At 44.9% G+C, this 15621-nt stretch overlaps 1 protein-coding gene across 1 annotated transcript; it reads left to right on the top strand.

The window, feature by feature from the left end:
- The first annotated feature begins 14292 nt into the window (after window positions 1–14292).
- LOC147993034 (uncharacterized) lies at window positions 14293–14805 on the top strand. Its single transcript, XM_087539203.1, has one exon. It carries the CDS (start codon window positions 14293–14295, stop codon window positions 14803–14805), a length of 513 nt encoding a protein of 170 aa, XP_087395329.1.
- The last annotated feature ends 816 nt before the right edge of the window (window positions 14806–15621 follow it).

Here is a 15621-nt window from a genome sequence, read left to right as displayed (position 1 = left end):
CCTCCATCTTTTTTATTTTCTCTTCTTCTTCATCTCCTCTTCTTCTTGAATCGGGTATCATCGGGTACATATCTAGAGAGCATTGGATACAACACAATGGAGTAGTCGAATCCATGAGGTTCAATCCCCTTCGGTGCGATGATTAGAGTTGTTCAAAAATCGCTTGTAGATGCAGGCATGGTATTATGATGGCGTGGGCAATTTATTGATTAGCCCGTGGTTGGTTGGCTTTGCGGGTGGTTTTGACGTTTCTGCTTCTTGATTGATTTTGACTTTCAACATTTTAGACTTATGCGCAGATTTTGAATAGTGGAGATGGACAAAAAGGAGGAAACGAATGGTACTTTGATGCGACGGGGAGATCATTTGGTGGTATTTCCTGAAGCCGAGATGTCCGATGGTTTTCTTCTTGAAATAAAGATACTTAGTTCTAAGACTATTTTCTTTCTCACTTTAGCTATATGTAAGTTGCCTGAAAATTACTTCTGGCTCAGTTGATTTTTGGCCGTTGATTCCAATTTAAGATTCGTGCACATATTTTTTCTGGGTTACTCTGTATGGATCCATGCCCGGACACCATACAAAAAGGTAGGAAGGTCATGGCCGAGTTTCCCGTCGTAGTACCACATAAGTGGTTGGTGTTTTATTTTTGTCAACAATGGCAGGTCACCGTCTGGGGCATTAATTACCCCAATTTACCAGATTTGATTCGCCGTGAAGCCAGCATTGTACACAAAAATGATTTTTCCTATTGATGTACTACATCGTCCGTGAAAACGATGCTACCAAGCTCCTCATTTGCGAGAAGTTAAACCGGTAGAGGAGAGTTTTAGTCGTTTTACAGAGTGGTGTGGAAGGTTGCCGCATGATCCATCGTGATGGGCAAATTCCATACGAGAAGACGAAGTTCATTGAAAGTTTGATGCTCATATTTTAGATATGAGATTGCAAAAGTCAACACATCTATTTTCATTGGAAGAGAAGAGATAATCTGAAATTTGAATATGCCTTGCAAGCACACCACACATATTGTGATAGTATCTGAAAGTTTCAAATTTAGAGAAGGTTCGTACAGAGCGTGTTACTCAGCAATCATGTTAGAAATATATTGGGGAAAAACACATGAAATTGCTAGAGGAAGCGCCTTGATATTTCCGAGTGATAGGTGCATGTTTCCATTCATGGTGATAGACACTCGTTCCTGTAGTGAAAGGTATCTTTAGCACACAAGGGGAACCTTTATTTGTTCTTACTTTCGTCCTAACAAATATAGCTGGAAGTTGTTTTTTTTGTGGTGTGAAATAACTCTTTTATTACTTAGAATTAGGGATTACAATCTCGTAAGAAAATACTATCTAAGACCTCAATTGGGACCGAACCAAGCCAAACCAATGAACCATGATTCGACCCTGCCTCTACCAAAGTTTGCCGTAGCATGACCAGCACCATTATCTGTACGACGAATATGAGTAATAGAAGAGTCACGTTCCCCCGTGCTAAGTTTTACCTCTCTGATCAGACAAGAGTATTTAGATAAGTTGCTCCCGGTGCTCATCACCATGGATACTGCCTCCAAGCAGTCTGACCAAACATAGTACCTGATACCGGGGTGAAAAATAGAAGGTCAAAATGCGCTTTGATGAGTGCCTTGAAAAATAGAACGATACTGGCGCTAGTGGAAGTTCCGAAGTTCAGGAACTTCTGAGTTGAGACAACAGCTACGTATACTTCGAAATGCGCATGGGTTCAGCTGAAGCCTATGTATACAAGAGCCCTTGTTCAGGTGCTGCTTCTTACATTCAGGTAGGGACACATCCGACCATTTGCCATTTATAGATCTTCAGGCTTGAGAGTTAGGCCCTGTTTGGTTCGGCTGTGGATTTCTAAAAGCAGCTGTGAAAAATCTGTTGTGAAAAAATAGCTGTGGAAAATCTGATGTGAAAAAGATGATGTCATTTGGCAAACCAGATGATACAATTTTTTCAGATTTTGGCCCGCAGCGGAATCAGATTTTGGAAAGCACGTCCTGGGCTGCTTCCGCTTTTGGTTCAGATTTTGGCAGCGGATTTCTAGAATCGGATTCTGCTGAATTCGCCCTTTGATTCAGATTCTGCTGCGCGGCAGCGGAATCCGTCAATAAAAGCTGAACCAAACAGGGCCTTAGTTACATTCAGGTAGAGACACATCTGAAAGCCTCCAGAATACTGCAAAGGTGAATCTGAGAAGAGGCTGAGCAGGTTAACGGGCGAAACTCTGGGCTAGCCAATGGGTCTGCCGCTTTGTTTTCATTCCTGTGGATGCAAGTGAGTGTAGCAACCAGATTGTCGAACATCTCCCTGCGACAACAAATCAACGGTCCAAGTCTTCCAGTCCACTATATCATGTCGTTCTTCGGACAGTTTTGTTGTTGTCCACCCAGAAGTAACACTGTTTGACCTGCAAGATTTATAACGTGCACCCCTAAAAGTGTTGGAAATATAGTGCAATTAGAGCTTTATTGCAATGACGTTTACACTATATTTTCATAAGGAAATTGTCATGATGGTACTGTCATATGTAAATGGAATACAAAGTCTGAAACTTTGTTTCGGTTCAGTTCTGCTGTCAACATTCAGAAACAGAGTTTCAGGTCGGGAATGTGCAAACGGGTGAGTCAAAGGTCTGACCCTGGTGTCAATTGATTCCGTTTCTAGTTGAACTGAACTCTGATCTGTTTGATTGATACAAACTGAAGTTCATCTCATCAACGGCTTGCTGACCTGCACGGGTGCCGGGACAATCAAGGTTCTGGGAAGCGTCTCTGCACATTGCTCGCTGACCTGTATCGCCACTTCCGCCTCTTCAGCTTCGTCAGGCTTCCACTTCAACACCTGCGGTAACATTCAGTTAGCTATCCCATTGTCTTGTTGGCTTCCTGCCATGTTTAAGAATAGGCTGATTTTGTTACTAGCAACTAGCCTAGACGAGTTCTTCTGCTATCTTGTGATAATTGTAGTAGATTATAGATTGCTTCAGTTTGTCATCATAAGTTGGTTAATTCAATATGCAGTTAACTTGATCATGGTTAATTTACCGAACTGTTTAACAAAAAAGGAGATCCAGCATGCACAGTGTCCTGCACTATATACTCATCTTTGTATGCCCAGGCACATTGATGCATCAGCCCTATAAGAAGCATCAGGGAAACAGAGGTTGGTTGTGGCAATTGTCACATTAGCCTTGCGCTCTCTGACCAAATGTAAGATATGCAACAAATAACGGACAAATACCTAACAGTTTTCTGGAGCTAGCGAAGAGATTAAAATCTCTGTGAGATATTCATAGCCATGAAGCCCAGTAGCCTGTAGTTCACTAAACTTATAGCCCAAGATCCAATTTACATGCTATACTCTTCAGCAACATTGCTTGCTAGAACTACTGTCACATGTGCACTTGGCAGGTAACACTAACTAAACCTAGCGTGCAAAAAGGATCATTGTATCATCTCTTGGGCAGCAGAAACCACTATCTTTGGCCAATGCCTAATCATCTGCTCATCGACAGTACATTTTTTTGAGAGATGAATTTTAAAATTGGATCAAAGCTGGGAGAGCAAACAGTTGAGTTTTAAAAATGGTAGCGGATGCTTTTTCAAGCAATTTAACTACATGACACATGGCTGCAAGAAATTAGAGGTTCTTTACAAAAATAAATTGATTCACCCGCCTACGCATGCCACTAATAATAGAAATTATCAAGCTTCCTGACAAAAGCTAGCAACAACTATATAGCCCCGTAAGAAGCAGAAACATCATCCTTAATTAAGGAGACCGCTAGGCATCAGACTACTGGTAAATTGCACCTTCCAGACCAGTTGAAAATTGTCCGATTCAAACCAGGGCGTGATATGGAAATTAATCCACATGAGAGATGAGGTGCTATCAATCGCTAATTTGTTGCTGCATCATGAGCTCCACTGTTGCAGTGCTCAGGACATGTACAATGGTGCTATCTTAGGAGTGCCACGTAGGATAAATGATGAGATGAAGGAGAGAGAACTCATAAGAAAAGGCTTGTCTTTTCTTATTTAAGATAAGACAAGAGATGATCTCTTAGCATAATTTGTCTCACCATGTTTTAAGGAATTGCTAGTTATTGAAGATAAGGTTAAGATATAACCCATTATAGACATATTTTTTTGTCATCTCTAAAGTACATGCAAGACTTAAGATAAGACTGTCCTATCAACCATTGTACATGCCCTCATTGTTGCGAACCAGGCAAATCTTTCAACTACTTCTTCCATAAATCACAATTTTTTCTGTAACAACTGCTTCCATAAATCACGTGAATCTCCATATATTCTTGCTTTTCACGCCTTTTGTACAAGCCCAAAGACAATAAATCATGTAAATTCCGTCTCACATACATTCACCGGATTGTATACATTGCGCTTCATAAGACCCGGCCGGCAAGATGAACTACACGAATGACGGCGCCTCCCCTACGACAATGTCGTCTAGAGACAAGGGTGGGCCTAGACACTACTGTTAGTGGGGCAAACTACACTTGGTACAAACCAAATACTTTTGGCACTTTTCTTGTCAAATTACAAAGAGATTCTATTGGAATTTCATTCTTTTGCCAAACCAAATACTCAGCGACAATTGCAAGAGTATTACTAGATCTTATTGCAAATCAAATATATATCAGGCATCATTTGTTTCTCGGGACATGTAAATACGCATGTAATCCAATTTGACTAGGCTGCGAAATTAAGTAGCAGGTAAAGGAGGGGATGTCATCGCCACCAGTATGTCTTCTGAAGAAGAGGATCATTTACACTTTATCGCGCACTCATCCATTGTGGAGTAGCACCACTCATCTACCAAACAACAGAAGCACTCTTTGACGCATCGATACGAAGGTAACTTATGGCATAGCCTGTTTGGTAAATTGATCTTCTCGCTATCCGTGTCAGCCATGGTTCGACCTATGGAATGACAAACGAACAATTGTTATGCAATTATATATTTTAGAGCGGAATAAACAAATGCGCAACAGATTATTTAGACCAAAAAAAAGAAGAAGAAAAAAAAGGCACCTTCACTGGCTATAGTACTACATACATACTTCGATGAGTGAAAAAATTAAACCCGATTGGTGTGCTTACATTGAGCAACAGTAGCAGAGCATACGAGATGTAGAGACAGTAGAGCTAGTGAAAGGATGCGAATCGTGTACTTGTCCATAGCACACACCCCGGCTGTCAATCTCTTTGGTTGTCGATGAGAAATATATTTGCTAGGAAAGAACACATGACATGACCCGTATATGCAGAGGGAGAGAGAGGTGGAGAGAAGAGAGATCCTGGGCAGTATGCATCGAGCAATATAATCAAAATTATTTATTATCTTTCCATAATATGAACCCTCATTAAAGGACAGCTCAATGCGCATAAATCAAAGGTTATTTTCCTCCTTTTTTAGACAAGTTTTCAAAATTTGGTGGCAAAATAAATTCGAATGAAAGCAGGTAATTAGGGAGTTATTGTTTGTTGCAATTATCTCCTACTATGCTTATATTTCCGAACTGTAATTCTCCAATATTTATTACCTTGCATCAGGTGGTACTATTGGCAATAGCATTAATTAGTTCTCCATTTCGAATGAGAGATTTAACCCGGAACGGTAGCATTTTATTTGTCTAGAAAATTATTATGGATGGGCCTTACATGTGACGAAGAAAGGAAAACAAATACCTTTGTTTGTCTAAGTGGCAATCATGATGTGTTATTTTGTCAAATTCCTTGAACAGCTTATGAAGATGAGAAAACAACTCCGCTTATGATGATGAGAAAACAACTCACATTAACTCCTTAATTCTGCAACAGGGCAGAAGCTATATATCTTTACTCCTAAAATCTCCTTGCCAAAGAAAAACGTCATGACATGCATGGAACTCCACCATACACATGAGAACATAGGAAGGGACAACATTCACTGAATCACAGTACGTAGCGTGTGTGCACATTATTAAAACATACTCCTTTTCAAGTGGAATTTTAACGTAGAAGGACTCCTTTTATGACATGATTTTTAGCATATTTCAGATCCCAAACGCCACCGGATCTTGAGCGAGGAATGGCTGAGAGGTTCCTTCAGGCACTTGGTAATATTGCACCGGCTGCTTCTCACGAATCGTCAGGCCTCCAGTGTGGTGATGTTCGAGAGACAGTGTAGTCAAACGATACAAGAACTGTCTCCGTTCAGAGAGGGGCAACTCTCTGGAGACGCACTTTACCAGGCAGAATTTGCTGGGTCCAACGTACGTGGACGAGGGTGGCGCCTTCATGCCTCTCGGCCGGGTCCTCGCTGAAGAGGTTCTCCTTGACAAGCGTCGTCGGGTAAGGGGTGTCCGGGTAGCAGGAGCAGAACTGGCCTAGGGACGACTCGGGTTCTTTGGAAATCCCGATAAAGAGATCGAGGTCCTGGTTGAAGTGACCACGCCCGGCGAAGGGCAGCGCCCAACCGCCGAGGTGCTTCCATGAAAGCTTTTCGGTGTCGAAGGCAAAGGTGGCCTCAGTGGCGTCATCCTTGGTGCTTACGATGATGGTCAGTAACTTGGGGTGCACGGCGTAGGAGGTGACGTCATAACGCCTGAATGGCGGATCCGGGAGCTCTTTCCACGAGCTCTCCCTGGCCATGCTGCCAGGCTCCCAGATAAGCATATGGAAGAAGCTGTGGCTCAGACAGAACAACTTGTCGCCTGTTGGAAATATGAGCAATTTACCAAATGATTTTATTAACAGAAATACTAGATAAAGCATGACTAATATAGTAGAGATAAAACAAGTCATGCGTTCTGACAGAGAGAAGGTAAATAGTTTCTGCACATATGAACCGTAGCCTATCATATCTAAACCAGACAGTATAGCAAGTAGCATATATGAAGTAGAACCTATCATGTGTAGAACAAGGACTAGAAGAAGGAACTGCGGCAGAACCTTTAACAGGAAAGACAAGAACACGTACGGGACAGCAGCAGGAGAAGCGCTGGACTTGGGGTCGGTGTCCTCGCCTGCCATGTCGTCGAGGAGGTCGTGGATGTCAGTGAAGAAGTCGTCGTCGGGGAAGTAGTCGTCGGCGACCGGATGGTCCGTGATGAAGCAGTCAGTAGTCGCGCTGAGCGCTCCCCAAAAACCTTATCACCCTTCTCCCGTACAGGACTCAAAAGGTGCGGTTTCGGAGGCCTACTGTCCCGACCTGCGGTGCACGCCGCAAGACGGGATAGGGAAGAACGTAGCAGCAGCGCAGTGGTCGGAACTTTGTGGCGAGAGGAAGAGGAGCTTCTTTTGTGTCTCTCTGGAGAGGAGCGACCTCTCTTATATAGGCACAGGAGAAGGACGCGAAGAGGCTACGGCAGGAGGTGAAGCAACGAAAGGAGACGAAGCGAACAGGCAGCGGCCGAAGAGGCGCGCCGTTCGAATTCAGTGTCCACTACAGAAAACGTTTCAACTCCCACGTGACCTTTCGTATACCTGTCGTGCGTGGCAAAAATTTAGATATCGGCTCGGCTCATTCCCGCAACCCGCGGCGCGGCGCGTCGTGCCGAGGCGGGCGGCGGAGGAGGAGCGCGCGTGGATATCCCTCTTGTTCTCATGCTCGTACAAGTGAGGAAAGAACCTTCCTTATAAGGAGGTCCAACTCCCACTAAACTAGCAATGTGGGACTAAACTTTAGTAGTATCCTTTGCCTTGCACAAATGGGCTAAGTGGGCCTCTAGGATTTATTAGGAATTTCTGAAATAGTTATTGGGCTTCCCAAAATAGACTAAATTCCAGCAATCCCCCACCAGATCCCAGAGGCACACAGAAATTTGCCTTTGGTTCCAAAATACTGTTTTATATACCGGTACTGCAGTGGAGACTGTTAAGTTGAACTTCCACCTAGAACTCTATGCTACATTAGTAAGCAACTTGAACAGTGGACTGGGCCTTGAACTGCAAGTTTTCTGCGAATCTAGCTTAACATAAATCCTTGACCGATATGTGGCTACCGTGGATCTTCCCCGCGGGTGGAGCTTATGCGTCATACTCCGTGACCTTTCATGAGTTTACTAGAGAGAACCCTACTCTCATAGATTGCGACGTTTGACAATCAGACTCATATAGGTGTGTTCTTCAAAAGATGTTCTGCAGGATAACATCTCTACTTAAATAAGCCACTTAGAACACATTAAGATATACATCAACCTGCCATGCAGATTAGGAGAGTACTGCATCTTCATGGAGTGGTATTGTGAATAGTAAGGATACTCTCCTCTCAGTTGACCAACAACTTGTCTTCCACATCTAATTCACGGGATCTCCGATTACAAAGAATAAGTTACCACTGTGAACAACTCATATTGTGGGTCTCATACCCATCTCCCTCGATGCATTATCTATCACATTACGTGATAGACCCTTGGTAAAAGGATCTGCATCTGAGATCTAGTTTGAGTCACTATACCCTTCAAGCACCTTTGGATGCCCGGTGTAGTGAATTCCATAATTTGCAGTGCCTTTCAAATAACGCAAAACTCTTTCTAGAGCTTTCCAATGCACATCTCCTGGTTTTGAAATAAACCGACTCAGTTTGCTAACAGCAAAAGAGATGTCAGGTCTTGTAGCACTGGCTAAGTACATAAACGAGCCAATAATCTGAGAATACTTCAATTGGTCTCTAGCAATTCTCCGATTCTTTCGAAGCAACACACTAGCATCATATGGTGTTGGAGAGGGCTTGCAGTCAGTATAGCCAAAGCGACTCAAGATCTTTTCCACATAGTGAGATTGAAGCAATGTAATCCCACCATCATCGTCTCTCAACAACTTGATGTTCAGAATGACATCAGCCACTCCTAAATCCTTCATCTCAAAACAACGAGATAGGAAATCCTTGACCTCCTTAATAACATTCAGATTGGTTCCGAAAATCAGTATGTCATCAACATACAAGCACAAGATAACTCCCTCGCCCCCACCATGGCGATAGTACACACATTTGTCAGCTTCGTTCACAACAAAGCCTGCAGTTGTTAAAATTCTTTCAAACTTCTCATGTCACTGTTTGGGTGCTTGCTTAAGTCCGTACAAAGACTTCAGCAACTTGCACACTTTCCCTTCCTGACCATCTAGTACAAACCCATCTGGTTGTTTCATATAAATTTCCTCGTCCAACTCTCCATTTAGGAAAGCAGTCTTAACATCCATTTGATGAACGAGAAGACCATGCGAGGCAGCTAGTGAAAGTAGAACTCGAATAGTGGTCAGTCGAGTCATAGGCGAGTAAGTATCAAAGAAGTCTTCACCTTCCTTTTAGGTATAACCCTTAGCCATGAGCCGAGCCTTGTACTTTTCAATAGTACCATCAGGCCTAAGCTTCTTCTTGAATACCCATTTGCATCCTATAGGTTTGCACCCATAAGGACGATCAGTTATCTCCCAAGTTTCATTCGCCAAGATGGAATCCATCTCGCTACGAACCCCTTCCTTCCAGTAGTCAGCATCTTCAAATGCATAGGCCTCTGAAATAGAACTGGGAGTGTCATCTATGAGGTACACAAGAAAATCATCACCAAATGACTTTGCAGTCCCCTGTCTCTTGCTCCTAATAGGAACTTCATTGTTCTCCTCCACAGGACTTTCAAAGTGTTCCATCAAAATTGTAGATTCGGTAATTGTAACTGGTTCCTGATTCGATGAACTAGGCATCTCCTGATTAGATGAGGTAGCCATATCCTTCATGGAAAAGATATCTTCAAAGAAAGTCGCATCATTCGACTCCATGATCGTACCAATATGCATGTCAGGTACCTCAGATTTTACAACCAAGAATCTATAGCCAATGCTATGAAAAGCATATCCCAGGAAAACACAATCCACAGTCTTTGGTCCAAGCTTCCGCTTCTTTGAAATTGGAGCATTGACTTTCGCCAAACAACCCCATGTTCGCAGATAAGAGAGTTTTAACCTTTTCTTCTCCCATTCCTCGAATGGAGTTATCTCTTTGTTCTTTGCGGGGACTCGGTTCAGGACATGACATGCTGTCAATATCGCCTCCCCCCACCATGCCTTGGAGAGACCCGATGTGTCTAACATGGCGTTAACCAAATCAGTTAGAGTACGGTTCTTTCTTTCGGCCACCCCATTTAACTGAGGTGAGTAGGGAGGCGTCCTCTCATGGAATATACCATGTTCCGCACAAAAAGTATCAAACTCATTGGAAAAATACTCTCCACCACGGTCGGACCTAAGCCTCTTGATTTTCCACTTCAGCTTTATAGATCTTGAAAAAGTTCAAAGCCTCATCCTTAGATTTCAGAAGATACACACGGCAGTATCTAGTGGAGTCATCAATTAACGTCATGAAATATTTCTTTCCACCTTTTGTCAACACACCATTCATTTCACATAGATCTGAATGTATGAGCTCTAGTGGTGCAAGATTTCTTATTTCCGCAGTCGTGTGAGACTTACGAGGTTGCTTAGCTTGCACACACACTTGACACTTAGATCCCTTGACGGTGGTGAAACTAGGGATTAAGTTCAACTTCGCTAGTCGCGACATGCAACCAAAGTTAACATGACAATGACGTGAATGCCACACATTGGATTCACTATTGTTGCAAATATGATTAACAACTTTATTGCAAACGTCTGATAAGGATAAACGAAACAAGCCTTCTGACTCATAGCCTTTACCAACAAAGGTTCCATACTTGGATATTACAAATTTATTTGACTCAAAGACAAGCTTGTAGCCATCTCTACACAGAAGAGACCCGCTAACAAGATTTTTATTGACGGAGGGGACATAATGCACGTTCTTCAGCCGCACGATCTTCTCCGAAGTAAACTTCAGATCGACCGTGCCAACACCACGAACAGAAACACTTGAACCGTTGCCCATCAGCACGGTTGAAGTCTCTGCGGTCTGATAAGACGAAAACATGGAAATATCACCGCATACATGCACATTAGCACCCGTGTCAATCAACCAGTCAGGAGAATGACATACTGAAAGAATAGTGGGAAATATACCATACCCAGCATCCTTCATGTCAGTGTCTCCAATGACAATATTAGCGGTCTTGCCTCCTTTCCCAGAATGACGCTTGTCATAGCGATTAGGGCAATTAGGAGCCCAATGATCAGGATCCCCACACACATGACAAGCACCTTTCTTCTTGCCATTCTTCTTTTTGAAGTTCGTGTGTTGCACAGCCTTGTTCTTCCCATCAAACTTTGCTTTTCCATCAAACTTTCCCTTGTTCTTGAACTTGTGGGGCTGAAAGTTCTGCTTCTGTACCACATTGGCACTAGATCCTCCCTCAATACCTCAAGCACGTGTGTCCTTTGCTCTTGCCTTTTCTTCCACATCAAGAGTGCCAATGAGATCCGGGACGGAAAACTCCTGCCTCTTATGCTTCAGCAAGGTAGCAAAGTTCCTCCATGAAGGGGAAGCTTAGTGATGATACCTACGGCAACAAACTTGTCCGGTAGCATACAACTGAAGTGCTCAAGTTCTCTAGCAAATGACTGTATCTCATGAGCTTGCTCAACCACGGAGCGCTCTTCAGTCATCCTGTAATCATAGAATTGCTCCATGATGCACAGCTCAGTGCCAGCATCCGAGACCCCAAACTTGGTCTCGAGTGCATCCCACATATCTTTTCCATTATCAATTGACGCATAAGCATCAACTATGTTCTCACCAAGAACACTCAAGAGAGCAGCCTTAAACAGAGTATCCATTTTCTGAAAAGCTTGTGCCTGTTGAGCACCAAGCTCTCCTTCAGGTTTGCCGAGAGTGGCGTCATAGCAACTCATGATTTGAAACCATAAGACTGCTCTCACGCGCCACCTCTTATAGTGGATACCCTCAAACATAGGAGGTCTCATGGAAGCAGCAAAACCACTTGGGGTAAATTGCCTATAATAAGGTTTTTGGATTGTTGGAAATATGAGAAATTTACCAAATGATTTTATTAACAGAAATACTAGATAAAGCATGACTAATATAGTAGAGATAAAACAAGTCATGCGTTCTGACAGAGAGAAGGTAAATAGTTTCTGCACATATGAACCGTAGCCTATCATATCTAAACCAGACAGTATAGCAAGTAGCATATATGAAGTAGAACCTATCATGTGTAGGACAAGGACTAGAAGAAGGAACTGCGGCAGAACCTTTAACAGGAAAGACAAGAACACGTACGGGACAGCAGCAGGAGAAGCGCTGGACTTGGGGTCGGTGTCCTCGCCTGCCATGTCGTCGAGGAGGTCGTGGATGTCAGTGAAGAAGTCGTCGTCGGGGAAGTAGTCGTCGGCGACCGGATGGTCCGTGATGAAGCAGCCAGTAGTCGCGCTGAGCGCTCCCCAAAAACCTTATCACCCTTCTCCCGTACAGGACTCAAAAGGTGCGGTTTCGGAGGCCTACTGTCCCGACCTGCGGTGCACGCCGCAAGACGGAATGGGGAAGAACGTAGCAGCAGCGCAGTGGTCGGAACTTTGTGGCGAGAGGAAGAGGAGCTTCTGTTGTGTCTCTCTGAAGAGGAGCGACCTCTTTTATATAGGCACAAGAAAAGGACGCGAAAAGGCTGCGGCAGGAGGTGAAGCAACGAAGGGAGCCGAAGCGAACAGGCAGCGGCCGAAGAGGAGCGCCGTTTGAATTCAGTGTCCACTACAGAAAACGTTTGAACTCCCACGTGACCTTTCATATACCCGTCGTGCGTGGCAAATATTTAGATATCAGCCCATTCCCGCAACCCGCGTCGTGCCGAGGCGAGGTGGGCGGCGGAGGAGCACGCGTGGATATCCCTCTTGTTCTCATGCTCGTACAAGTGGGGAAAGAACCTTCCTTATAAGAAGGTCCAACTCCCACTAAACTAGCAATGTGGGACTAAACTTTAATAGTATTCCTTGCTTTGCACAAATGGGCTAAGTGGGTCTCTAGGATTTATTAAGAATTTATGAAATAGTTATTGAGTTGCCCAAAATAGACTAAATTCCAGCATCGCCGACGGAGAAATAGATGGGATCGACCAGAAAATCCAGGCCGGCGCAAAAGGTGAGGCTCCGCTCGCAGACGTCGAACCTGAGCATAAGCATGGAGTCCCCAGGATGAGACGATATGCGGCCGTCCGGATCCCTGGTGTGCACCTCCATGATCTTGGTGCCAAAGGCTATCGGGAAGTAAGACGGCGACTCACGCACTGCCTCCAAGCGCACGACCACCGGAGGCGGTGGCTCACCACAGGCTGTGTCTGGGTCTGAGGCAGCAGCGGTATGGCAATGGTGGCTGGAAGCAGGAGGCGGCGGAATCACCTCGCGGATGCTGTATCCTAACGGCCAGTCGTCGAAGACAAGGTAGACGTGAGGCGTCCTGGTTCCTCCTTGCTCGTCGCCTCGCTGATTAGTACATCTGATTCCTTTTCCTTTCAAAGGCGTCGCCGTTGGCTCTTGATCCATAGTCCAAGATGCCATCAGAGTTGGCTTAGCAGTTGATTCCGTCGGGAGGCTGCGGCGGCGGAGCGGTGGTAGAGACCAAGGGTTTGGTGGCTTATAAAGGGAGGAAACCCCCTACACGTGGATCTCTTGATCTGTTCGCAAGGAAAACGTACTGGAACTCATCGGTCGTCTGTTCGGTCGGCAATATACCATGGCCTGCTTAATCGATCGGGCACATACGGTATCTTTTTGAATTTTGGAGAGGGATTAATATACCGTATCTGCCTGCATGGAACTGTATACCGTCACCTGTCACGTACGTCTGCTGTGCTGCTCCAGCTAGCGATGGATGGATCCATGGGGCATGGCTGGCCACGGCACACAAAAAGGTCCAGACTAGCCTTTAGAGCATCTCCAGTAGATGATATGAATTAAAAAAAATAACAGATTTTTACATCATGGGGAAATAAACACATAACTCCAACTGATGCCAAACTCGGGGGATTGACCGTGTTGTAAAATAGGGCACCAAGTGACCGAAAATTGCATTACCTGTGTCCTGTGCGGCTCGAGCAAATCCAAAAGGGGCCGCGCGAAGCCCAACCGCCGCGTGAGTGTCGTGCCACTTCTGGCGAGTATCACCAATGAAACCCACCCTGCCGCCGCCGGATCTGTCCAACCCAACCCGCCGCCGCAGGACAGCACCTCCCCCCGCCCACCCACGCAGCCGCACCGTCCGATTCCACCAACGCGCGATCTCCGTGGTACCCTGCTGCACTCCCTCATGCTGTCTCCAATCTACACCGTGGCCCGCGTCGATGCCGCACTCGTGCTGCCGTCATGCCGTCAAAGTGCAAGATGGGCTTCAGGGAGGTGCGCCTATGCCCTCCGGCCGCTTCTGTGTCGAGTTTCAGTGCGATGGACGTTGCTACTGGCTAGGAACCTCCGAGTCTGCAGACATTGCCGTGCGTGCGTATGACATCGTGGCGTGGCATTTTGGCGTTTCTATCTACGAGATGAATTTTAAGGAGATCGAATCCTTGGAGCAGGTGGAGTTTGTCGGGGTGAAGGATGTGGGAATACGACCAATCAAGGAGAACGATGACGTGGCGATGGCGAGGTTCGCATGGGAGAATCCGCGGTACGTTCAGTACGAGTTGGAGCTCTTCTGGAAGCGTGACCTCGAGAAGAAGAAGCACGTGAAGAAGGAGGGCGAGGCTGGACCCTCAACCGTGATCCCCATCGAGTCCAATAAGGAGAAGGAATCTGACGACCCCTGTTCCGACATGTTCTGGAAATCGTTCCTGAGCGACCCCGAGTCCGATGAGTAGTTTATGTTTAGGGTGACCAACTAGAATCGACATGAAGTGGTATCAGTATGAAGTAGTCATTTCAATGTTTGTAGTATGAACTATGTTTGTTTGAAATGAACTTGGAATGGCTGCAATTTGTTTGTGTGGATGCCCTATTTTAGAGTATCTCCAATAGCAGCCCTATTTTTTTGCACGAAAAATTGATGGAATAAAATTTTTTGGGCACGAGAAAGCGCTGTCTCCAACCGCAGCCCTAAAATAGGGCAGCCGCATGTATGTTTATCATTTGTATTTCATACATATTGCACACATATAATATCAAATGCATCTCAAATGAATTCCAAACAAATTCAAATTGTTGCATAGTTCACCAAATTATTACATAGTTCATCAAATCCACAACATAAATTGTTTATGAAGCTCAACAACAAACTAGCACACAAGTGCAACAAACATAGAGATACACTACTGGGAAATGGCTTACAGGTGAGTTCAAATTGGTGGCGGGCAGAGTGAGATACCCACCACAACAAATTCTGAAATGCAGCGGCGGCGGGTACCAAGATGCACCCGTCAGTATTGATAGCGCAGCAGTGGCGGGTGCGTAACAGACTGCCACAGCTGGGCTCCCCAAATTTGCTCGCATGTCGAAACCGTTCACTGGCGAGCGGAGCTGCGCACCCGCCACTACAACTACGGGTTGCAATGGCGGGCACAGAATGCGCCCGCCACAGACATAGTGGGGAAACCCTATCAATTTTTTTTATATCTAGATGTTAGCAGTGGCGGGTAGTAAAGGTGCTTGCCACTGACGCAATGTAGTCACCCGCGAAA

The sequence above is a fragment of the Triticum urartu genome, chromosome 1A, assembly GCF_056163025.1.
Source record: "Triticum urartu cultivar PI428250 chromosome 1A, HENAU_Tu73, whole genome shotgun sequence".
NCBI classification, from domain to species: Eukaryota; Viridiplantae; Streptophyta; class Magnoliopsida; order Poales; family Poaceae; genus Triticum; species Triticum urartu.
The sequence above is the reverse complement of the archived record's forward strand: the minus strand, read 5'-3'. Positions and strand labels throughout refer to the sequence as shown.